This window comes from Cotesia typhae, unplaced genomic scaffold (assembly GCF_013202065.1).
Source record: "Cotesia typhae breed Kobodo isofemale line unplaced genomic scaffold, CoteBio_Ctyphae contig_20, whole genome shotgun sequence".
NCBI lineage: Eukaryota > Metazoa > Arthropoda > Insecta > Hymenoptera > Braconidae > Cotesia > Cotesia typhae.
In genome coordinates this window covers 5,282,136-5,309,808 of record NW_027423725.1, presented here as the reverse complement: position 1 = coordinate 5,309,808, position 27,673 = coordinate 5,282,136, and the positions used below count along the sequence as shown (strand labels likewise).

General features: G+C 30.7%; 1 protein-coding gene across 1 annotated transcript; it reads right to left on the bottom strand.

Annotated features, from left to right (window-relative positions):
- LOC141538131 (neprilysin-2-like) lies at positions 1-27,606 on the bottom strand. The gene is made up of 10 exons (XM_074259475.1): positions 27,581-27,606; positions 27,391-27,494; positions 27,285-27,320; positions 4,920-5,165; positions 4,639-4,850; positions 4,386-4,562; positions 3,656-4,144; positions 3,268-3,562; positions 2,936-3,186; positions 1-400 (listed from the first exon to the last, which is right to left on the bottom strand). Exons 1-10 carry the CDS (start codon positions 27,598-27,600, stop codon positions 59-61), a joined length of 2,172 nt encoding a protein of 723 aa, XP_074115576.1. The 5' UTR covers positions 27,601-27,606; the 3' UTR covers positions 1-58.
- Positions 27,607-27,673: the final 67 nt, after the last annotated feature.

The window sequence follows — 27,673 nt, the reverse complement described above, 5'->3', positions numbered from 1 at the left end:
TTGAGGTTACTTAAATAGACTCGACTGTGATAAATTTGATATTATTTAATAATAAGAACTACCACACAGTACACTTTTCTTTTGGATTCATTGGAGATTCTGAAGGACACTGAAAATCATCAGAAAATTCTTTCATATTCGACAGCGATCCTATTATTCTAAACTCTGCTGGGCTATGCCCGTCAATTAACAAATGCGTTTTTGTTATTTCGGGACGTTGCTTAGTACACCAAGCTTGGGCTGTGCTTATCCAGAACATTTGAGTTGGTGAAAAACGTTCAAGTCCAGGAAGCCGAGGTTCTGGCTTGTTTGAGCTAGTCCAATTAATGTAAGCCAAATAGGCTAATTTAACTCCTCCATTATCAGCAATATTCTCAGAAATTGTGGATAATCCATTAATCTATAAAAGTAAATTAATTTAATCAAAAACGATAAAAACTTAATTAACATATTACGCCCTAAAATTTTCCAAAACGTTGTATAAAAAACAATTTGTAGTTTCAACTATAAATATTAATTATATATCACTTTACGAATTAACTTAAATTGAGATAAAAGTGAGAGTGTAAAAGGTGAATTGTAGATAAAATTTTTTCATTCTGTATATATATATATATATATATATATATATATATATATATATATATATATATATATATATATATATATATATATATATATACTAGAGACTTAAAATTTAGTAGAATATTAATTTTGCCATGTCGAGGTCAGTTAAGAACGGATTTTAAGAAATTCCTCCGCCAAAGAGGTTTGCGGGGGCGTTAACAATGAAATATTCCCGTTTGCAAGCTTTAGCTCTTATCGACTTCAAATTTGGTAGAAATCTTCTGTAAGTGATGTAAAAATAATTCATGAACGAATTTTACGATATCGTACCCCTACAGGGGGTGGCGAGGGTGGGTATTAACAATGAAAATTTTTAATTTTCAAGCTGTAACTCCTATCGACTCCAAAATTGGTAGGAATCTTCTGTTAGTGATGTAAAAATAATTTATGAATGAATTTTACGATATCCCACCCTACAGGGAGTTGCAGGGGTGGGTATTAACATTGAAAATTTTAATTTTCAAACTATAGCTTCTACAGATTCCAAATTTGGTAGAAATTTTCTATAAATGCAAAAATAATTTATAAACAAATTTTACGATAGCTCACGTCACAGGGGGATGCGGGGGTGTGTATTAATAATGAAAATTTTGAATTTCTGAGGTGTAGCTCCTATATGCTCCAAATTTAGTAAGAATCTGCTATATGTGAGGTGTAAATGATCTAAGAGCGGATTTTATGACAACCTATTCCCAATATGGATTGCGGGGGTGGGTGTTAACAATGAAAATTAAAAATTTTTCAAGCTATAAGGCCTTCATACTCTAAATTTGGTATGAATCTTCTATATGTGATGAAGAAATAATTCATGAATGAATTTTTCTACATCCTACCCTAAAAAAGATTGCGGGGGCGTTAACAATGAAAAATTTCGGTTTGTAATATATAGCTCTAATAGACTCCAAATTTGGTAGGAGCCTTCTATATGTGATATAGAAATAATCTACGAGCGAATTTTACGACGAACTACCTCCAACAAAGACTGCGGGGGTAAGTGTTAACAATAAAAAAATCATAAATTCCAAAACATAGTTTCTAAAAGCTGTAAATATGGTAGGAATATTTTATTTATCATGAAAAGATCATCTCAAAACGAATTTCAAAAAATTCTACTTCCCATAGGAATTGTGTGGGTGGATGTTAAAATCTGAAATTTTAATTTCCAAACTGTAATTTCTACAAACTCCAAATTTAGTAGGAATCTTCGTGTATAATATCAAGTTAAGCTGAGAATGGATTTTCTCGAATTCCAACTCTAAAAGGGATTGCGGGGGCTCGAACAATGAAACTCTTATTTTCAAACAATAGTTTCTATGGACTCGAAGTGAAAGATCTTATGAAACTTCTCCCCATCATAGAAGTGAAGGAGTAATAATTATCAAAAAATTTACATTCTTCAAGTACAATTCCTACAGATATTAAATTTGATAAAATCATAGATAACAGCAAAATTCGTCGCACTTTAAGTTAAGCTCATTTCAACTTCACTTATGAGACCTGCAATTGCTTTAACTGAAACTTTCAATGCTTGTTTCAAATTTTTTTCTTCATGTTAATTATTATTCATTTAAAAAAAAAAAAAGCCACGGGAATGTTATAGTGATTGCACATTGAAAGTTACAATGAATATTAGCTAGAATAATCACATGGATAAAAGGTACATGCCAATCTGGTGGAATTTGGAATCTGTGCAACTCGAAACAATACTCTAATTTAATTTCAAGTCTAGATCTAAAAATACAATTATATTCAATTCTAAATACAATGCTAAGTACCCAGCGGAGCGGGTGGGTAACAGATAGTAACTTATAACGATTAAAAATAAATTTCAATTTTCATTAACGTCATTTAGCAATATTTCTAATGGGTGAAAAAAAAATTTTTTTTAATTAAAAAAAATGTAATCTTTGAATTTTTCTAAGACGGTTAAAAATTATTTTACCATAATTTTGTACTATTTTGAATGTACAGAAACGTTTTTAACATGTTTGTGTAAAAAATTTTCTTTCATGAAAATTATTATCCGTTTAGTAAGGTTCGCTTAATATTAACTAATATAAAAACTATAACATCTCTTTTTAATTAAGTTATAAGAATGTTTTCAATAATTAAGCCAATTCGTACAGTTTACGACATATATATCTTTTTGAAGTAAATTTTTTGTTGTTGTGATTAGAATAATAATATTATGTATCTTTTTTGGTTTTTTCAAAATAAAAAGGATACATTAATTAATTTACGTGCTTCTGATATTTGAAATGTAACATGTTTTTTTTTTGTTTCGACTCATAAAATAGATTCAACTTACGTTCATTCCAGCTTCTTTCACGGTATAATTCTTGTATTGATTTATTAAACATGATGCTTTTTTGAAAAATTCCACATTCGTGGATGGTTCCCACCAATTTTTCAAATTACCATCTTTATCATAATTCTTTCCAATACTGTCAAAACCATGAGTGATTTCATGGCCAATCACAAAACCAATTGCTCCATAATTCATGTATCGCGGGCGATCAACTTGGAAAAAATTACCTTGAAGAACAGCTGCAGGTAAAACTGAAATTATCGACGTAATTAAGCCAATTAGTTCATTAGTATATAAATCGTTATTAATTAAAAATTGCGTAATTAACTTACTCATCTGATTATGATTAGCAAGATAAAAGGCATTAACAATTGTTGGATTTATGTAAAAATTCGAGTTATTCTTATCTAACGAACTTTTTAATAATTTAAAAGTGACATTATACCTAAAAAGTCTAGTACTCAATATCGTATCCAAATAAGAACCATTTTCGGATAAATCAAAATTTTTATAAGCTTCGTTCATTTTATCGTTATCCAAAATTCCATCGTCATAAGCTATACGGTTCATTATAGCATCAACTTTATCTAATGCATTTTTTTTCGTTTCTTTGTCCATCCAGTCGAGCTGGAATAATTACATATTATTTAAATTTCTGTTCTTTCATATGAGTTTGAAAAAAAAAAAAAAAAAAAAAAAAAAAACTTTAACAATGATTACCTTTTCTAAAGTAACTTTCAATTGGCTTTCAATATGATTAACTAGTGCTCTGGTGGGGTTTTTAATAGCGTCATTAAAATAATTTTTTACGTAGAGAGCACCAATACTATGGCTCAAATAAGCTAAAATATTATCAAAACATTGCTTCGATTTAAGTGTTTTTTTTGATTGTCCAGTTAAAGAGTTTGTAAATTCAATTTGTGGTTCACGAATTTCATCGTTCAAATATGGCACAGAATCAACAAAAACTCTCCATATCATGTAATTTGCTAAAGTCCTCTTTGAAGTTATGTTCATAATTTTTTCAAATTCTGATAAGTAGTAAGGAATATGAACAAATATTGTTTGGTTTTTGTCTACGTTGAAATGAGGTTGAAAAATTTTATTAAAGTACTCCAACCATGGGATACTAGAATACTTTTCTTCTAACTTAGTTACAGTCATTTCATTGTAAGAATTACCAAGTTTAAGAAGATTTTGTAGACTAGACTAAAAAGTTAAAAAATTGTATGTAAAAAAACGTTAAATTTTTTTAATATGAGCAATATAGAGCTCTATATAGAACTTTTACACTAAACCACCAAGTGTATAACACTAATTATAACTAGTTAATAACAATCTAATGACTAAATTAAAAATTTCATAAAAAATAATTTATCTAAGTGACTTAAGACGATAAAATATTCCCAGTTAAAATAAATAATTAAATGAACATTGATGATTTTCTTACATTGCCTAATGCCACTTCGAATAAATATGAGTTGTTAAGCTCTTTCTCAGCATATTTACGATCAGCTCCAAGAAGGACAGCAACATCAACCATATATTTTTTGTAATTCTTTACTGTTTGATCTTCCAGGCCTTTTGATGTAAACAAAAAACCCAATCCCAGTTCAGGTATCTTTAGCTACAATGAATGATAAAAAAAATAATAATAATAATTTGCAACAGGCTTTTTACATACTTTAATACTTTCGACTTACGTTTATTACTGTTCTAGTATTGTTTTTTAAATCTGTAGCTACTTCGAGATTAAAAAGATAATTAAAAGAATATCCCATCTCACGCAGTGCGTAGAGAGTGTTGGTCCAGTTAAAAGCAGCTTCATTCCATTTAGTTCCTTCTAATACTGGCCAGCCTCCCAATTTATTAAATTTATCTTTTAAAGGATTTATCCCATATTGTTTCATAGCAGCTACAAGTATAATTGTCATAAATTAACACAACATTGAATCAAACAGTATTTCATCAGAAAAAAACTTACTTTCATTCATACAAATGTCGTAAAATGTCTTAACAAGTTTTAAACGTTTGGGCATATTCGGTGAAATTTTTTCCCGTACAATTGTTTCTAATTGCTCTTGAATTTTGCCTGTTATAACACTGAAGGCATCTACCTTTTCCTGGTCATCAGTGATATTGGTATAATTTAAGAAATTACCACAAGCGAATTTGTAAAAATTATCACACGGGTTTTCTGTAGCATTCATGTACTTGAGAACTCTTGATGCTGTAAAACAAAACCGTATTATATTTTCATTAATTCATGTTACAAAATAAGTAATAAAAAAAACACAATCGGTATAACAATACTAAAAAAGTAAGGTTGAACTAACTGATTGCATTAACATTCATTTAAGCTAAAAGATTGAAACAAATAGTAATTTAGGGTCCTTTTTTCAATCTAGAATTAAATTTTATCCGGATTAAAATTATTATTGTCAGTATATCTATTTATATGAAATCCATCGATTTATTTTAGCATTGGCAAAATTAAACCCTGAATTGAAAAATTGGCTCCTAAACACTTAAGAGTTTAATTCGATCAATATACTATATAAATTTAAATATAGTATTTAAAATAATTAATTTTTGTTAAACAAATGTTCATTTTTCGTGACCTAGTTTGTCCTTTATATAAATTTTTGATGATTTCTATGATACAAAAATTCTAGAACCCGTTTACCTGAAGAATATTCGTTGGTTTTTAAAGTCTAATCAGCCTATTTTACCTCCCAAACACTTTGAGTGCTGAAAATCAGCTCATTTTGCCCCCAAATATTTTTGGATATCAAAAATTTTAGGGGGCCCATTTTGCCCCCAGGGGCCCATCTCCCCCTTTCCCTACTGTATTAGAATTATTAAAAGAACATATTTTTCCAAGAATCGGATAAATTTTTGATAATTTCAAAAAAATAATTTTTGTTTATTGAATTTTTTCATGCGACCTAGAAGCATAATAATCTGAAACTATACATTTTATAAGATTTTAAATTAATTTTGTCATCACGTTAAAAAATATTTTTCCATCGATTATAAAATAAAAAAATTCAGCGATCAATAAAAGTTTGTATTCATATTTTCGAGTGATTTTATGCTCCTTTGAACAGAAATTTTTCAATTAATCATTTCAAGGGTAAAATAAATTACCTACATTTCTTAATGTTTGTTTTTTTTCCTTAATTGGATAAGATAAAGCGTCAATGATTGGTGCTTTTATCTTCGAAAAAAATAAAATTTTAAAGGTTGCAATGAAATATGAACTTAATACTTAAAAAAAATCTTATGTTTTCCGATCATTATTTTGAAAAAAAAAAAAAAAATGATTATCAAAGTCAATTAAGATCAATTATTAAGGCAAATTTAATTATTATTTCTTCAAATCAATTAGTCGAGTCTCATTATGAGTCCCATTTGTTTTTTTTTAACTTCCCGCTAAGAAAATCAAAGATTTTCAAGAATCGGAAAGTTATTGTTTCCGGTCAAAATCGGTTCATTCGTCCAGGAGATATCGTGAACGAAAGAAAACCGAAAAAATCATTTTTTCGGAGTTACTCTGAAATTCCTAGTTCGATTAATTCAAACTCGAAGATTTGTTATGAGACTGAAAAAACTGCTATGAATGTCACCAACCGTGTGAAAATCGGTTGATTCATTCAAAAGTTATTGCGGCTTGAAAATTCAAAAAATTTTCAAAAAACAGTGTTCTATGAAACTTCTATCAGAGTTTTGAGCTCGAAGAGTTCAAAAGCATTGAAAAGATATTTCTTCGAGTTCGGAGAGCTCAAAATAACACATAAATTGTATTTTTGAGCTTGAAGAGCTCAAAAACATCATCAGTACAATTTTAAGCGCCTAGGTATGGATTTAGCGAGAAGTTGCAGGGATGGCTTTCAGGGTTAACCGTTTTCCTAATTTTTTTTTAACCACTCACGTTAATATGAGAGAAACACTTATAGGACTCACAACGAGACTCGGCTTTAAAAAAATGATATTACATGTGTTAATAAGTGATTATTGTATTTCTTTATAATTAACTGAGGTGTAAAATTTAGTATTTCTTACTTTTATATTGGTTAAATAAATATTTCGGCATATTTATGACAAGCAATGATTGGTGAATATGTCTATTCATACGTAAAAAAGTTCTGATAAATTAACGTCACGTGAATGTAAGGCCATTATATTCACGCGGCGTGGATTCATCAGGACTTTTTTACGCATGAATAATAATTTCTATGAATTATATTTATTCATGAATAATGATTGATCTTTGTCCTAAATCCATTTAGTTACCGAAATATAATTATTAACAATTATTCTTAGAGCTCCATCCTACTTATTCAACTCGGTGAAAGTTAAAAGGGAGCAAGGTAACTATAATTATAAGGGCTTTCCTTTATGAAAATCATTTGCTTTTTTTTTGCTTATTTTTTCAAGATTTGAGATCAAAATACAACTTGTATACTTTTTCGAGCTCTTTGAACTTGAAAGTTTAGTAGTTGTAAATACATACTTTTTTGAGAATTCTAAATTGCGATATCTTCCGATCGAATCAATCGTTTTTGATGGGGTTGTAGCATTCAATGCATTTTTTTAAACACCAAAAAATTTGACGTAAAATTTTGAAATTATTTTAAAATAACATTTTTTGGAAATTAAAAAAAATTTAATATCTCTCGAACGATTGAACCGATTTTGATGCGGTTTACGGCAATCAACGCAATTTTTTTAGGACAAAATAATATCTCTTAGACGGTGAGTAATCTGGACAGAAAATTCAAAGTTATTAAAAAAATTACTTTTTTCGATTTTTTTCGTCAACGATATCTCACGAACGAATCAACCGATTTTGACAGGCCCGGTGGCGATCAATTTTTTTTTTTTATGTTGAAAGCTGATGAGTTTGAGGAATCAATTAGTAAAGCCATTTAAAAGTTATTCCAAAATACCACATTTGAAAAAAATTTAGTTTTCTTAGAATTCTTGAAATTTACCGGTCCGAATCGGTCGATATTGCATTGAAAATCTAAGTTTGGCCAAGCCCAACACACACACACACACACACACACACACACACACACGCGCGCGCGCGCGGGCGCGCTTACGTACGTCCGTACGTACATACATTCAGTCCGACATACATACATAGTGACATCCTTAAGAAAATGGTCAGAATCGCTTTATAGGGCCTCAAAACGTGGAGATCTGATTAAAACTGATTTTCGAAAATCGGAGCGAAACCGATAACTTCCCAATTTTCAATTTTCTTATCAGTGTTCTCAGAAACTTTTGCTTGTCTGATCGACACAGTGCCGTAAAATTATCGGGTTTTCTAAAAAATTACCGTACGCACAAAAAATAATGTTAAATTTAAGTTTTTGACTAAATTTACAAAATTAAAATTTTTTATGCAAAAATATTCTCATTTAAAATTCGGATATAAATTTACTCTTGAAAAATATTTACAAAAAAAATGTTTCTTAATGAAGAGGAACGGGTCGAATATTACTCACAGTACAGTACTGACATGAGATTATGTGATATTACTGTAGATGTCATGTCGTACCACTTTTTAATCTATCAATATTAAATGAAATTACTTATTTTCAAAAAGTTTTTTTGCATGAATGCTATTAAAAAATATTGTCGATTAAAAAAAATAATCAATTTTATATATTAACTAGCTGTTACCCGCCCGCTCTGCTGGGCGTTTACAGAATTGTATTTATAGATTTAAATTTGAAATTTGATTGGAATGTTATATTGACTTAGAGATTCCAAATTCCATCGGAGTAACATTTACCTTTTATCCACGTGATCCTTCTAGCTAATATGTATTGTAACTTTCCATGTGCAATTAATATAACATTCCCGTGGCTTTCTTGAAAAAATGAATAACAATTCATACAACGAAAAAAATTTTAAATGAGCATTGGAAATTTCAGTTAAAGTTATATTGTAGGTCTCATAAGTGAAGTTAAAATCTGCCTAGGTCAAAGTCCAGCGAATTTTGTTGTTAATTAAAATTTTCTCCGTAATAACAACAATTCATCGATTAATGATCAATAAAAATAAAATGTATGTTAATCTCTTAGTCCGTTGACTCAATAGTTACATATGAAGTAAAATTTTAGAAACCTTATAATGATGACTTTTTATCCGCTGCTAAAGAGACGATTGTTGTAAGAAAATATAATTAAGAAAGAAAAAAATTTTAATTGGTTGTCCTTGGAGGCCATCCCTGTGATTTTTGTTTCTCCTGAGATTCTATTAAATTTTATATCTATAGGAACAATGTGAATTTTTGACAAACATCACTCCCGCACTCCTATGTAGGGGAGGAATTTCGTACGATCCTATTTGAAATGATTTCTACATTGTAAACAAAAAGTTCCAACAAAAGTTTGAGGCCATAAAAACTATTGTTTAAAAATAAGAGATTTTCATTGTTAACGCACGCGTAATCCCTTTTGAAGTCAGAATTCGAGAAAAGCTATTTCTAGCTGAATTTAACATCATATGTGAATTTATTTTGTTATTAATACGCTGAAAAATATGTAACCTTGAAATTATTAAAATATTTTTAACCGAGAACACCATTTTAAACAAATAAATTTTCTTGAGTCAATAGAAAAAATTATTGCCTCAAGGATAATTTCTGGGCAACAATTGATATCGCGACATGTTAAATGCGTAAGAATTATGAGGTAGATGTGTAGGAGGAGGTGGGTAGATCAAAAGTATTTTCAAATTCAAGGATTGCAGGAGCTAAAGCTCGGATATTAAAAATCTTAATTGTTAACACCTACCCCCGCAATCCATATTATAAGTAGGCTATCATAAAATCCGCTCTTATAGCATTCCTACATCACATACAAAAGATTCTTACCACATTTAAAACCTGTAGAAGCTATAGCTTGGAAATTAAAAATCTTAATTGTTAACACCCACCCCTGCAATCCATTTTGAGAGTAGGTTGTTATAAAATTCGCTCTTACATCATTTTGAAATCACTTATAGAAGATTCCTACCAAATTTGAGAACGATGGGAGTTATAGCTTGAAAATTAAAAATTTTCATTGTTAATAGCCACCCCCGCAACCCTTTATGGGGGTGAGATATCGTGAAATTTGTTCATAGATAATTTCAACATCTCTTACAAAAGATTCCTACCAAATTTGGAGTCGATAAGATTAATAGTTTAAAAACGGGAATTTTTCATTCTTAACGCCCCCGCAAACCCCTTTGGGGAGAAATTTCTTAAAATTCGTTCTTAGCTGACCTCTACATGGTAAAAGTAATATTCCTACGAAATTTCAAGTCTCTAGGTCTTTTAGTTCCAGAGATATCGTGATGAGTCAATCTACCTATAGAACAGCTCCTATATTTTTCATTGTTAACGCTCCCGCAAGTTCCTTTGGGGATGGAATTTCTGAAAATTTGTTCTTAGCTGACCTCTACATGGTAAAAGTAATATCCCTACTAAATTTGAAGTCGATGGGAGTTATAGCTTGAAAATGAAAAATTTTCATTGTTAACAGCTACCCCCGCAACCTCTTATGGGGGTGAGGTATCGTGAAATTCGTTCATAGATTATTTTTACATCTCTTACAAAAGATTTCTATCCAATTTGGAGTCGATAGGAGCAATAGTTTAAAAACGGGAATTTTCCATTGTTAACGCCCCCGCAACCCCCCTTGTGGGTGGAATTTCGTAAAATCCGTTCTTAGCTGACCTCTACTCGGCGAAAGGAATAATATATATATATATATATATATATATATATATATATATATATATATATATATATATATATATCTAAGTGTGTTAAAATTCCACACTTTTGTGTTAAAATGGCACAAACTTTGTGTTAAAATTACACAAACTTTGTGTTAAAACAACACAAAGTGTGTTAGATTTTAACATTAATTTTGTGTGGACCGTATTTAACACAGAAATTGTGTTGATTTTACACAATATTTTTTACTGTGTGCGGATGGTAATAAGCAACTGATAACAACAAAAATATTCGACAGTATACGGAGAGAAAAGAATAGATCTTATTCTCATGTAAAATTGTAACCATTACTATATAGTAATATGTTACATAGTGTTGGTCATTTTGTGAGAATATTGTATAAATTTGCTGATCTTGTATAGATTTATTTTTTCAAAATAGGGTATTTATGTTTTTTAAAATGGGGTCGTGCGGAACCCCATTTTCAACATTAAATAAAAATTATCGTTTTTAAGCTAGTATTTGTCGATAATAGAAAAAGTTTTTGAAGTATGATTGTTTACAGATTGGATTTTTATTTATTAACTGAATCGGTATATCTCTTTATTAAAATAATCTAAAATATAAATTCAAATACTTAAAACTTCCTTATAAACGACATTTTTGGTTTTGTTATCTGGCTGAAGAATGACCAAATTTTCAGGTGAACTTACTCGTGAGCATGCTACATAAAGTTGACCATGAGAGAAACAGTTATTCCTCAAATCCACACCAGCCATTTTTAAGCTCTGCCCTTGTGCCTTGTTAATTGTCATAGCATAACAAACTTTAATTGGGAATTGCAGACGTTTGAATTCGAAGGGGTAGTCTGATGGAATTAGAGGGATTCTGGGAATTAATACATTTTCTCCTTCATATTTTCCAGTGAAAATCGTAGCTTCTATAACGTTCTTATACAGGACTTTCACCTGAAGCCTGGTTCCATTACACAATTTTGGAGGATTTAAATTGCGTAACAACATTATTGGTGTGCCAATCTTGAGATTCAGAGTATGAGGAGGTATTCCTGGTGGATTGAGAGTATGTAGGAACTCCACAGGGTAGTGTACAGCGTCTTCGTCCTCCATTACCTTGTCTAGTGAATCATATCTCACTTTCTCAGTTAACAGCTTATTTAGCAAAAAGTTGTTTATATTATTCGCTTGATCGTTTGTTGGAGTGAGAATAGCTCTCTCCTTCAACCAAGAACCGCAATTTACTCCAGCTGTCAATATCAGGGTATATTTTATTAGTTAATGAAATTAAATCCGGCACAATATCACAAAGGATACTCGAAATGTTTATCTTTCCTTCTATTTCCGTAATATTTCCATCACCTATATCAATCAATACTTTTGAAAACTCTGCTGCTGTTGTATTGAGTTGAAGATGAACACGCATATTGACAGTTAACGATAGGACTTTGACTGAAGGCCATAAAATTGATGATTTGAGACAGGCTTTGACTTCATCTGCACGTGTTCCTCGTCGTATAACAGGTAAAGTCTGTCTGAAGTCACCAGCCAAAAGAACAATTACTCCACCCATTAGCCGTTTGCAGTCTCTGATGTCCTGGAGCGTTCTATTTAGAGCTTCAATAGCTTTCTTGTGAGCCATAGTGCATTCATCCCAAATAATAATTTTTGTTTCTCTTAAAATATGAGCCATATCACTCTGTTTGGAGATATTACAAATCGGAGTCTCAGAATAACCAAGATTGAGAGGTAATTTAAAAGCAGAGTGTGCTGTTTTGCCTCTGTCAATCAAAGTCGCAGCAATTCCTGAGGAAGCAACGGCGACAGCGATATTTTTAACACTCCTGATTTTCGCAAGCAGCAAATTGATTAAAAAAGTTTTTCCAGTGCCACCAGGAGCATCAAGAAAATATAATTGTCCAGAATCAGAATCAATCGCATTTAAAATTTCATTATAAACTTTTTCCTGTTCTAAATTTAATTTCGGAACATTTTCAGCTACAAAATTAATCAAATGGTTGGTATCATAAGCCAATTTATTAAGATATTGACGATTATTGATAATTATCAATTATAATTATTACCTATTATAATAGGTCCCTCCTCTCGTGACGGAGAAGGAAGACCAAACTTCAAAAGTGTATTTCCCGACATTGATAAAACAATATCTTCCAGAAGAATGAGGGCTTGGTTATAAATGATATCTATCACCTGCTCAATATTTCGAGATTCTTGTTCGATTCTTCTCTGAATATTTTCTGAAAGATAGTCTCGATATTTCTCCCATAATTTTAATGGATCTCCAACATGGCAAAAAACTAACATGGTGGCAAAAAGCTCACGGATTTTATAAGGAGAATCAGAGATGCAAGCTTCTTCGAGAGTGTGGTCCCAATTAGCATCATCTTCGAGTAAACCACGTGCTCTACATGCTGCTTGAAATGTTGGCTGAATTACTCCGTCAAAAGTTTTTAAAGCAAGGAATGATGTTGGACCCCGGACTTCATGTAAAAGAAGGCGAAGATAATAGCACTCGGCGTTTCCGGGATGGACGGTATACACTCTATCTAAAACTTGATCTTTTTTGATTCCCAAAAAACCTGGAACTTTTTTTCCTTTTCTTCTTCTCAAAAACTTGTTATTTTTCCACACATAATAAGCCGGAACTTCGACGTATAAAAGAGTTTTTGCAAAGTTATCAACTTGGCACAGTTCAAAAAAACTCATTAGAGTCGTTTTTGGAGGATTTATGATTTTTTCAATCACATTTTGTTGGTTGTAATAAATTCTCTGACCGTTTTCAAGGTGTACAGCAAGATGCATTACCGAAGGAAACCTATCGTGAATTTGAAAACGAAATATGCGCCAAACCGCTTCAGAACTACTAATATAACGTCCTGACTGGTACTTCTTCACTTCATCTAAGTCTTCAACGGTAAATGATGCTTGGTCAGATCCTTTATTAATATACTTACAAATGTATTTGATAGATTTCACGGAATTACAATGCTCAACATTAATATGAGCCTTGAAAGTACGGCTTAAAACTGGATTATATGGCACAACACATCGATTGTCAATCTCAATTCCATTAAGCATTATTTTAATTCCATTGTCTGCTGGGGATCGTCTGCGATACTTCGGATAGCCATCCTCTCCTGTTTCAGTTTCTTTCAAAAACGTTTTAGGATATTTTTTCGAACACATACCTTCTACCATACAGGGTGAATGTGGATTGAATGATCCACATGGACCATGAATCATGGATGACTTGATGATATCATAGAGATCTGGATCTAAGTTATGATCAGGTAATTCAGCACTTATAATTTGGTCAATAGAGTCTGGCTTTATCTTTTTTTCTAACCACAAAAGAATATGAACATGAGGAAGCCCACGTTTCTGCCACTCTATTGTATACATATGACATTTTGTTTCACCAAAGATACGACCTACTGTTAGGAGTTTCATCATAAGTTTTACCTTTATGTTGAAAACCCTCGCTATAATGTCATGCCTATCACAGAATCTTTGACCTTGATGGAGATGTTCTGTTATCTCCGGCCACTTAGGATTACAGGTAAATGTGATAAATAAATCCGGACGTCCATAATGACGAACATATGTCATAGCATCCTGAGTTCGTTCATGCATATAACGGGGCCCACCAGTGAAAGAAGATGGTAACACAACCATTTTCCCGATTGCTAACAATTCTTCATCATTTTTTCTCAAAGCATCCTTGAGATGAACATATTCTTCACTTCTCAATGTTTTTGGTTATGACGAATCTAACAGAGTCTTTCGGTCTCAATTTTTGCGTACATATCTACTAAAAATTGATTCAAAAGATTGCGGAATAATAATAAATAAGAGTTCTCGCCATCACGCTCCATAATCCTGAAACTGTAAAATTCTGCAGAAGAAACGGTCTTATTAAGAGGTAGTTTGGTATTCTCATCATGTTTAGGTATGTTAATATGATATCCATCTTCTCCATTACAAAATATTAATGGATATTGTAAAGTATCATAAGCACGATGTGTTTCACTGATTCTCATTAATTGGTTGCCTCTACTACGGAGAACAATATCTCTTTTTCAAAATCTTGCCCGACAATAACGACTGCCACTTCTTTAGCTTGAGGAGCATTAAAACGGCCTCGATGTTCTCCAGCAGGTTTTCCGTCAGCATTAATTACTATTTTGAATTCTTTTTGGTCTTTAGGAACTGAATCTATCCTGCTTGAATATCCAAGATATACCTGTTATGTTCATGCAACATCACTTGCAGTTGATGAATTAATTCTGAATTATTGCCACGGTAAAGTCCACAACGGATGTCTGTCTCCCGATCATCATCACCAACAAAGTATAATTGGAGAAAAGCAGGCTTCTGGTCGGGTTCAACTATTAAACTTCCAATTCTGTGGTAAACCTGTCCTTGAACTTTGAATGTGGTCTTAAAATTATGCTCACTTACAATTTTAGCTCCAAAAGACGTCATTTGAAAGCATCCATTATACTTAAGAACATTACATAAAAAATGTTCTGACATTGGATGCTGATGAGTAAGTAGGCTGTGTAAAGGTTCAGGACACGGACCGAGTTTTGAAAGTTGAACTTTGCCACCACTGCAACACATTCCTCGAGTTTCGTCCTTCCATTTCAGGGCACGACACCAGGTGCAAGGTGAACGCGGACCAAGATTTATAATTTTATCATTAGAATAATTAACCTGACAGTTGTATTTAAAACCGGACAGATATTTAGAAGTCCAGGGCAATAATTTAGTTGCCAATCTTTTTTCTTGAGATTTAGCTGAAGCTGCTTCTTTAATATGAGGGTTTCTAGCCTTATAATCTTTCTGAGCTTTTTCAAAACGTCAGGATGACTTTGAATATACTTTTCAACAGCTTTTTTTGGATCTCACGATGATTATTTTTATATTTTTTAACAGCCGCTCTATTGACTTCCCTATTCTTTTCCGCATATTTGGAAGCAGCTTTTCTAAGTTGTTGAGCCCTAACTGCAGCTGAAAATCTTTTCCTTTTTTTTCTGTCCTCTTTTTGGTGTAAGTGGAGTTTGAGTAGAGTTTGAGTCTGAGGAGTTTGAATTTGAGTAGTTAGAATTAGATGTATGTTCACTCTGAGTTTGTTCGCTAATAGAAAATGGGTCTTGATAGTTATTAAGATTGTCTGCTTGAATAGCACCGTTGCTGGTGGATTCAATCAATGGAACTAAAACATCAAAGTGACCGCTATTAAAATTTCCTGTAAACCTTAGAATTTTAATTCCAAGTAGTGCTTCTCCAAATGTAGCTTTAAGAGAACGATCTTGATATACTTGAAACTCATAGGGAAATAATTCTGCAGCAGCTTTAATTTCACAAAGTGATCCTTGTGTGGTGGGCTTTGACATGTCCTCAAAATACAAATGTTTAGTACTGTATGGTTTATTAGATGATTGCTGGGTAAAGTACTTGAACCTCTGCCAATTATCAAACACATGATGCACAATCTGATTTCTGATGTGAACACTCATTGATACATCACCATACAATAAAAACGATAAAGAAGAAAAAAGACACGCGCCGTCACCGGGAATACTTATGATATTAAAAGGGAAATTGGACTCCATTAGTGCAATAAAAATTTTCAATGTAGATAATAAGTGATTATTAGAAGTAAATAATGAAATGCAATTGGTAAGTATTGAACAATAATTAATAATTATTTAAACTAAATTATCATCATAAACAAAATTATAATTATTTTCAATTAATTTATTAATCAAAAATTTAAAAGTTTTTTTATAAGATGAAGTTCAAAAGAATATTGAGATAATTTTTTCACAATAATAATATTAGTTTGATATTATTTAATATTTACAATTTAACACAATAATAGGATTAATACTTTATTCCTAATAAATTTATAATTATTTTTCATTATTTATGATGATATATTAATTTAAAATAGTACCAAATAATATTTAAATTATTAAGGTTGGAGCAATAAATGATTTGAATGTTTATTAGTAATTATTAAAAGTAAGTCATGTAATGCGATTGGTAAGTATTGAACAGTAACTAAATTATTATTATTTAAACTAAATTATCATCATAAACAAAATGATAATTATTTTCAATTAATTTATTAATCAAAATTTTAAAAGGTTTTTATAAGATGTAGTTCAAAAAAATATTTAAATCATTTTTTACAATATTGAGTTAGTTTGGTATAAATTTGATTAATACTTTATTCATCAGAATTCATAATTATTTTTATTATCTATGATGATAAATTAATTTATAAAAAGTAACTAAAAAGTATTTAAATAGTATTTAAATTATTAAGATAACATCAATTGATTAAAAACTTACGGAAGCTGCAAAAATATGAAAAAGAGTAAAGAAAATATACTTAATTGGATATTCCTTGATATATAGTTAGAATTATCTTCTAATGTGGATTGATTTTACTAAATAATCGTTCAATTCAATAAAATCACTTTTTAAAAATATTTTTTTGACAGCTGTTTATTTTTTTTTCGAGTTTGACAGATAAACAAAGACATTAGCATAATAAATGTTTCATTTCTTTTTATGATAACTTCAGAATGTAAGTTTAAATATAACAGCTGTCAATAGTATGAAAAGTAAATAAAAATAATAAATAAATAAATTTATAAATCAAAAAATCAATAATTATATTAAGTATCATCAAATATAATAAATAATTAAGGACATCATCATCAAATAAAATAAAATTATTAATTTAAAAAAAATAAAAATAAATTATTATAAATTAAAATTAAAATTATCAATTAAAATCAAATAAAATAAAAATTATTTATTATGGATCCTGAAAATTTAAATTTGGCAGTACTAATTAAATACGGTAACATGGCATTAAAAGCACAAAATTGGTCTCATGAGATAAAGCAGCAAGTAATTGGTAAGTAGAAATATAAAAATATATTAATATTGATCAAAATTTTTATGCATATTGCTAAAATTTTCTTTCGGCTCAAGTTAATTATTTATTTTATATGGTATATATATATATATATATATATATATATATATATATATATATATATATATATATATGTCTATAATTATTCATCATTTTTATTTTTTTAATAGACTATTTTGACAAAGTCGATGGCGTTTTCGTCGTTGGATGTACTACATCGGTAAAGGTTTCTTTAAGGGGGATAGCCACTGTAAAATTTCGGAAAAAAAATTTTTTTTTTTTTTTCATTAAACTGAAGTTTATATATTCAAAATTATGTATTTCAAATTTTATAGAAAAATTCCGAATAGTTTTCGAGTTATAGTCATTTTTATAAGAGCGCGTCGATTGACCGTTTTACGCGCGGCGCTTCGACGAAAACGTCGCCTGCTCGCTCCGTCTTTGATTCGTACGGGTTGGCGATTGTTTTCCCTCACGATTGTCAACCGTTACAATTATTTGACTTTTAACGTATATTTTTTCTTATTGTTGAGATACTGTACCTCATAGTTTAGTTGTTTTGTATGAATACACACTCGTTCTTTAATTTATTGAGTTTCTTAGTGTACTCGTTATTGTTTACTTACTTATTTTTTTAAATCTTCTGATCTTTTTTTTTTTTGTTTATTTAACAAAAAAATTTGTTAAATAATGGATCGTAAACAAAGTAAAGTTATTAAAAACGAAAGAAAACTGCCAAACGACAGGAAAAAATTTAATCGACCGCTCAACAGATATGAAACTGAAAAAATACTGGCTCTCAACGACGTGATAGTGCTTCCAAGAGGAAATTATCACAAAAATCTGATTGTACAATTGATTCGAGTATTAGCTACAAAATTATAAATTTTTTTCGATATTTAATTTACTAAGTGGCTGTGTATCGTGTAAAAAGTGTGGTGGTGATGTAAACTTTACTGAGACAAGTATTCGAGGATTAGGTTTTAAACTAGTTGTGAATTGCAAAAATGTGATCCAGTTTTGATAAATTCATGTCCACTCATCAAGAATGCGTATGAAATTAATCGCCGTTTCATCTTTGCAATGCGGATAATTGGTATTGGGTTATCTGGAGCTGAAAGATTTTGTGCTTTCATGGATTTACCACGACCAATGTTCCATAGCTTTTACGATCGTCTGGTCACACAAATCAGAAATGCAGCTAGAAACTGTTGTGATTTAGTGTTGAAAAAAGCTGCTAAAGAAGAAATCCAAGAAACCTGCAAGCATTTAAAATCCAATGACATTCCTGGAATTTCTGTCTCCGGTGACGGTAGTTGGAAGAAAAGAGGGTTTAAATCTTCATTTGGTATATCTTCTCTAATTGGTTACTTCACTGGCAAAATCGTAGATGTAAGTATGAAATCCAGTTATTGTAAGATGTGTGCGCTAATGAGCTCAAAAAAGGAACAGCTGAATACGATCAATTTATGCAAGACCATGCTCTAGACTGTCCAATAAACCATGAAAATTCTTCTGGACAAATGGAGGTAGATGGAATAAAAGAGATGTTTATGCGATCAGAGTTATTACATAACGTTAAGTATGTAAACTATATAGGTGATGGTGACACTAAAACGTATAAAAATATTTGTGATGCTAAACCGTATGGGGACATGGTGAAGATAAAAAAAAGGAATGTATTAATCACGTGCAAAAACGAATGGGCAGTCGACTAAGGGCTTTGAAGAAGCAACGAACTAACAAGAAGACAAAAACAGGAAAAGAAGAAAATACACAGAAAAGTTTAGGTGGGAAAGGTCGATTAACGGACAAAGCAATTAATGAATTTACAAAGTATTATGGTTTAGCAATCAGACGTCATTCTAATGATGTTGATGAGATGTATAATGCTATTTGGCAAACATTTTATCACAAGTTTTCATCACCCGAAGATCCGCAGCATTTTCTTTGTCCTGAAGGTGCAAATTCGTGGTGTCAATTTCAAAAAGCTGTGGCAACAAATACTTTGGACTCATTAGTTGAAAAACCACCACTTCCTGCAGATATTGCGGAAGCTTTAATACCGATTTATGAAGATCTATCGAATCCAGAGTTATTGGAACGATGTGTCGGTGGGTTTACACAAAATAATAATGAAAGCTTCAATGCATTAGTGTGGCAGCTCGCCCCAAAAACAAATTCTTCTTATTCCCTTATTGTTGAAATAGCTTTATATATTTCAACAATTACATTCAATGATGGGGCTCTAGCAACTCTGAAGATATTAGAGAATCTCGATGTTAAAGTAGGACCAACACTCTACTCATACTGCGCTGAGCGCGACGCTACTCGGGTTAAAGCTGCTGAAAGCCGCATGGAAACGGCCAGTAAAAAAATAAAAAAGTCAAGGTCAATACTAAAGATAAGGAGGAAGAACCCTCATATGGCCCAGGACTTGATAGTTTGATGTGAGTATGAATATTTTGTGAAAGACTAGATTTTAAAGTTGCGAGAATCTTCTTAAAACTTTACTCGCGTTTTTCTCAAAACGACTTTTTTCAAACTTTCCGGTACTGTAACTTTCGTAAATATGAACCGATTCTCAATTTTTTTGTTTCCCCGTATTCGTCTACTTAGTGGCTATCGTCGCACGTAGGGGATTTTGAAAATTTTAATTTTTAAGATTTTTAAGGCTGTTTGAGTCCAAAAAAATGAGGAAAAAGACGAAAAAATTTTCAATATGGCGCCATTTTTTCTCAAATCAAAATTTTCAAAATCCCCTACGTGCGACGATAGCGACATTCCTATAGATTAAAATGCCGTTTGGTTTTTTTGTTTCAGATAATCCGTTTTTGAGTTACAGTACCGGCAATGGAGGGGGAAATTTTTTTGGTGCTCTACAAAAATGTTTATAACTTTGTGATAACAAAATATTTTTGAATAAAAATTTAGGAGAATTATCCTCAACATATACTTTATAAAACAAAAAAAACCCGATCCCCAAATTCCTTTATTATCCTAGTAAAAAAAATTCCCGAAAATTGCCTATTTTTTCCAGCGTCACAGTGGCTATCCCCCTTAAGAGATGGCCATTGCCATGAAGCTGTTTCATTTAAAGAAGGAAGAAACGAACTTTATAGTGCTGCCTATGATGAAGCGCGGAATGTAATTTTAATATATATTTATTTACATTTATTTATTACATACATTTATTATACATATTTATTCATTTACATATTTATTTACACAGTATTATTTACAATATTTACTTACCTATTTTTAGAATGTTATTTACAATTAATATTTTTATTTATTTATTTAATGTCAATCATTTTTTTATTTTTAATTGTAGGGATCGTTTCTTCAAGCCCTCTATAACTCTTTTTTATTTTTCGAAGAATTCTCAAAATTGATCGATAAACTAAATTTGGAAAAATTTGAAAGACTGGCCAAACAAAAAAAATTACAAAAAGAATGGAAATTAACTCATCAACTAAATAATTCATAATTCACATTAAATTTAGAATATCACCACATTTTAAAATACTTTAATATGTCAGATAACACATATATATATATATATATATATATATATATATATATATATATATATATATATATATATATATATATATATATATATATTTTTAAGCATTATTTATAATTTATAATTATGTATAAACGAAAAATAAATAATTTTTATCTCTTTAACACGCTTTTATAAGAAAGCCACTAAACATTTTTCAGTTATAAACATAAAAATTTTTTGATTTCAGAAATCATAAGTTCTTCTGAAATTGGAGCCAACATGTAAATTTTATTTAATTGTAATATAATCAGAATGTGTAATATGACCTGTACCTTCACAGTGATGTAGGAATTGCTTTCACCAAATTTTTTTTATTATGAATAATTGTTTCATATTTTATGTTGGCTTATTTTTAAGATAACTAAACTCCTGAATTATTTTAACAATACTCTTGCAGAGTTAAAACTTCGCATACAAACATTTGAGTAATAAAATAGAAAATACTTTTTTTTTAACTTCCCACTATGAAAATTGAAAATTTTAAAAAATCGGAAAGTTATTGGTTTCACCCCGTTTTTCGAAAATCGAGTTCTCATCAGATCTTGACGTTTTGAGGTCTTAGGAAGCTTCCCCGAATGTTTCCGCGATGATATCCGTATGTCTGTCTGTCTGTGTGTGTGTGTGTGTGTGTGTGTGTGTGTGTGTGTGTGTGTGTGTGTGTGTGTGTGTGTGTGTGTGTGTGTGTGTGTGTGTGTGTGTGTGTGTGTGTGTGTGTGTGTGTGTGTGTGTGTGTGTTCAAAAGTTACAGTTGTTCAATAAATGCATTTTGAGCTAGAAGAATTTATAAATTATAATTTTAAAATTAAAATTAATTTTTTTTAATTAGGTAAAGCCCCATGCAGTACTTGCTCAGGAACCAGTACCTGCCTACTCCATGTATCTGTATATCTATATTCACAAATGCAGGTATATAAATACCTGGAGTGAGCAGGCACTGTTTCCTGAGCAGCTACTGAGGCTTTTACCTTAAATATTTTTATTATGAAACACTAAATTACTAAATTTATATAATAATTTTAAACATTATTGTTAAGTTAATTAAATAAAGTTAAGTTAGTTAAATTTATAATTAATTAATTAATCATTGTCCATTTCTGACTCCAAAATTTTCTGCTCGTATGTACCAATCGCCGGAATAAAATACATATTTGTAGGCACAACGGCATCAAGATTATATGCCCGAAAATCATACGGTGAATAGTTTGCGCTGACAGCCAAAGAATGCCCGTAGAGACAGATTCCCGTAACCTTCACGACCTTAGAAAAAAAAAATATTAATATAAGGTAAGAGCCCCAGTAGCTACTTATGTACCAGTACATGATCACTCCAGGTATTTGTATGTCTATATTTACAAATATAGATATAAAAATACATGGAGTGATTATCATGGACTGGTACATGAGCAGCTACTGGGGCTTTTACCTTGTTTAAAAAAATTAATATATTTTTTTGTAAAACTGGCTAATCGCCACAACATTATTTCTTTTACCTGGTTCAATTCGAGCGTTGAATTAATGCGATGTTGATTGTCAATGATCATTAATACATGATCATTGCCATTCGAATCGCGGATACCAAAAGAAAAGTGGTCGTTGAAAACATATCTTTGGTAGCCAAACAGCTCCAACACGAATCCAGTGAACCTGAAAAAAAAAATTATTTAACATTTCTATACGACAGGAAAAAGAATTAAAATGAAATTTAAAATTGGTAAAGGCTATTTCCCCCGATGTAACATACAGGTTATATCAAATTGAAGCGATTGATTTGGTCTAGAATTAAACATGCAAACAGTGGGTGAATACCCTTAGACTTGCAAATTATAAAGTACTTACTGGTAGCGCTGCCCTTGTCGAAAATATGGTGCTCTATTTAAATTCATTTTCAGATGAAAGACTTAAACTTTACTGTGACGTTGATGACAGATAAATGTACACTATAGACATGTATTTGTTTATTCATTAACTTCACACGTATCTCCACAATAAAAACTTTTAACGCAACTTAGTATTAGTAATTACTATTTATAAAAGTTTGAATAAATTTATTTTGTTATTAATACACTGACAAAATTTAAAATTTTTATTATTAGCACCCACCCCCGCAACCCCCTGTGGGGGTGAGATATCGTAAAATTCGTTCATAAATTATTTTTACATCATTTACAGAAGATTTCTACCAAATTTAGAGTCGATAGGACCTTTAGCTTGAAAATTAAAAATTTTCATTGTTCAAAGTCACCCCCGCAGCCCCCATGGGGGGGGGGAATATCGTGAAATTCATTCATAGATTATTTCTACATCTCCTACAGAAGATTCCTACCAAATTTGGTGTCGATAGGAGCTATAGTTTAAAAACGGGAATTTTTCATTGTTAACGCCCCCGCAACCCCCCTTGTGGGTGGAATTCCGTAAAATCCGTTCTTAGCTGACCTCTACTCGGCGAAAGGAATATTCCTACCAAATTTCAAGTTTCTAGGTCTGATGGTTCCCGAGATATCGCGATGAGTGACTATATAGATAGAAATCTCTTATATATATATAGATTAATATTCATTTATTAAACATAAGTATAACAAATCATGCAATTATAATTTTTTCTGATAATAAAAGTAAGTTAAACATTTTTTTAAATCTTATTATTATTTTTTAAAGTTATTATACTTTAATATTAGCTATTATTAATACTATTACACAAATAATAACAATAAATTAAATTATTTCAATAATTTAATATATAAACGTAAAGAAAATAATTAATTTGGCACAGACCAGTCTTCCATATCAAATATTTCTGAAATCACTTCTTCTTCGTTATTATTTTTATCTTTATCATTAATACTTTTGTTTTCACTAACATATAATGACTTTTTTATCAAGTTGTACTCTCGTTGACTAGGTTCATATTTAACGCAATTTAAATTTACTCTTTGGCTAGACAATAACAACCCATTAAGCGTTTCAATAGCTAACTTATTTCGAGTCTTTGACTTAATCAAATTCATTTTACTAAAAATTCGCTCACAATCTGCGTTTGACAAAGGTAGTAACATTATATTTAAAAAAAAACTAGCTAGATTTTTAAAAGACCAAATTTCGTCTTTATCTTCATATTTTTGTAATTTGTGCCAAAATGAATCTACAGGATCGATAACTTCAATATCTTCTGGCAAAGTAAAATTAGGTAGTTGTCGCCACTCACTGTCGATGGATTGGTAACATTCTTTAGTAACAAGTCGCGGTAGTTGTTGCATTAGTGGTAATAGAGAAGGTGTTGTGTTCCGAGTGGATTGAGCCATAGCTTCTGCAGGATTAATAATGGATAAATTTTTTAGTAGTATGTTATCGAAATCATACCTTTTTTTTATTGCTAGGCAGCCTTTTACTAGAAAACTTCTGCAATTAGTAAGAAATTCGATTTTGACTTCTTTTAGCGGAGATTTTGAGTACTCTGGCTTGTTAAAAAAATCAATAGAATTAACACCAGTGTAAACATTCAAAATATTCAGATATTTTGATTCATCGGCAGGATTAATTTCACTTAACGATGTTTTATTAACGTAATCGGCGACTATAAAGTTTTTAAGTAATTCTATATACGTTGAGCTCATAGTTTTATGTACGACAGTAATAAAAGGTTTCTCGGACTGAAAAAGTTTGTTTAAAGTAGAGAATTTAGGTAAAATCCACTCAAGAAAACGGTAATATAATTTTATAATCGGGTCATTGAGTTATTGAAGTATAAGTACTTCTGTTTCAAAATCTACAGTAGTTTTGAATCTACTACTTCGAAGTAGTTTTTGTTTTGCGGGAGTTTAATCTTTTTAATTCAATATCGTAAACAATATTATTAAAATATAAAATTAGTGCGTCCCACTGCTCTAAAAGCCTGGTAATTACCGCTGTTACCGATAGCCATCGAGTCTCCACTGGACGCAAAATTTTATGACTTTTCAGCTCTAAGAACTGTTGATACTGTTTAAATTCATGCTGCCGCTTACAACTTGATGAGAAGTGATTGTAAATAGAATGAAATAATTTTTCACAATCAGACGGTATTGAGTCACAAGCCTCACTGGCACACAGGTGAAGTGAATGACAAATACATGTCATGATGTAAATGTTAGGACAACATTCTTCAAATCTTGTTCTTACTGAATTATTTTTACCCATCATCGCATTACATCCGTCTGACCCGAAACCAATAATTTTATCAAAAGATACTGAGAAGCGTTGAAAGGATTCCCGGACACAATTAAAAAGATGCTCTGCTGTAGCAGATACTTCTCTAGAATCATCATTAAAAATTCTATACAGCTCGCAAAAATGACTAACTATGCGTCCTAGATCTTCATCGTAATAACGTACAATAATACACAATGTTTGAGTCATTAAAATGTCAGTTGATTCATCTATCATAACACTGAAAAGAGTTTTTTGTAATTTACTAGCTAGTTCTTCTTTTTCAGCATATCCTATTACATTTTTAATAATGCACACGCTCTTAGAAGATTTTAACCGCATTTGTTTTACAATGTCACTATCAGAAAAACATTCTTGAAGTAACGATGTTAAGTGATTCATAACCCTAAAAGATAAATTGTGTTCTGCAAGAAAACTACACAATTTAATTTCTGCGCGAGAAATTTGAGTATCCAGTGATTCGTTTCGAGCTTCACTTGAAGCTTTATCCGTGAAACTAACAATTTTTTTGTTTATTTAAACTTTTTAGCCTGCTTAAATGATTTTTGCTAGTTGCATGTTTGCGAATAACTGTTAACTCCGCAGTGATTGTCGCTTTGCAGAGTGAGCATTGAGCTTTTAATTTATTGGAATCCGGCAGCAGCCACGAACAAAACTCCGAATTACTAAGCCACTCCTTACGGAACTTTTGTGGCCGTCGGGTGCTTGGTTTTTTTAATTTCGTAGGAGACGTGTTATCTGTCATGGTGAATATAATCTATAAAAAATACAAAAGATAAATAAAAACCTGAATAATTAAAGGAGAGGTGTTACAAAATTAGTTTAAAAAATATGCTTACAAATCAATTAATCAATATTTGACAAAAAATGTGCAGCAGTTTAGAATTAATCTTCTCTTTTATCAATAAAACTTAAACGTTCGTCATTATCTAGGAAATAAATTTTTAGGTTAAAATAAAACATGTATAGATGAATACATAAAATGTGATTAAATCATAATTTTTTTACTATGAACTTCTTCATTAGATGATGCTGTTAACACTACGGATGAATTGAAGCTGTTATTTGGACTGCAATCTTCGGATCTTAATTTTTCTGGTGCAACAGCAATAATCTCTCCACCTAAATAATGCATAACATAATTAATTCACAGCGTTCATTGAATAAATTAAATAATAATTTAAATGTAGAAAAAAAGTATAAGATTTAATTCAATTGTGAGGTTATGTTAATATTTTTTTTAATTACCTGGATTAACAATCATCAAATATTCACCAGCTCTATTTTTAACCCACTTTTTTGTTGACTGGTTTAATAACGGTACGATAGATTTAATGTTATTTGAGTTCGACATTTGATGAATTATAAAACATTTAAAGAAATCAAATAATCATTCACAAGGTATTTTCTTCGAAGAATTAGACTTGAGAGAAGAGACTGCAGACTAGAGACAGTAGAGACTATAGATAAAATATTATTTAGTCGGTAAAGAAAATTACATATGCATGTTACTATAAGACACTGTGTAGGGTAATAGGGCATCCGTGGAGCGCTGCATGCTTTAAGCGGGTAATAAATAAAAGTTAAGCCACACGGATCAGAATGAAAATCAAACATATCGAAAATTATCGTACAATTATCGTACAAGACTCATATTATCGTAACTTTTCGTCACATAATCAATGTTGGATGTACGATCGTACAATGCTTCAAATTATGTGACGTGTACGATAATTATGTGACGGATGGGAACGCTGTTTCTTATCAAGAATTTAAAAATAATTTAATAGTAGTGTAGAATAAACAAAAATTTCGAAAATTTGAGAGTTAAAAAAACTTACCAGTCTTATTGCATTCTAAAGTACGGCAAACATTTTCTGGAACAAACCACAAATGTAATTTTATAAATTATTATAGTGTCATAAATAAATGAAAGCAATATTTTACCAATTTGGGTCGGAAATCCATAACATGAAGAAAAATATAGGATGAAAAAAAATAATATAGATCCTTGTTCCAAAAATGAATGGTATTTTTGTTTGGTTAATTTTCTACAACAAACAAAAAAACTTTGGGTATTTTCTTTGAAAATATATGATAAATTTTATATTTCAAATACTATGAACCTCAAACTTACTTTATTATTTTAAGCGCCATTCTTCGCTTTGTCGTTCAAACTACCGTATTACAAATATACTGTCGTAGAAATAACTAAAGAAGTAACGGAAAA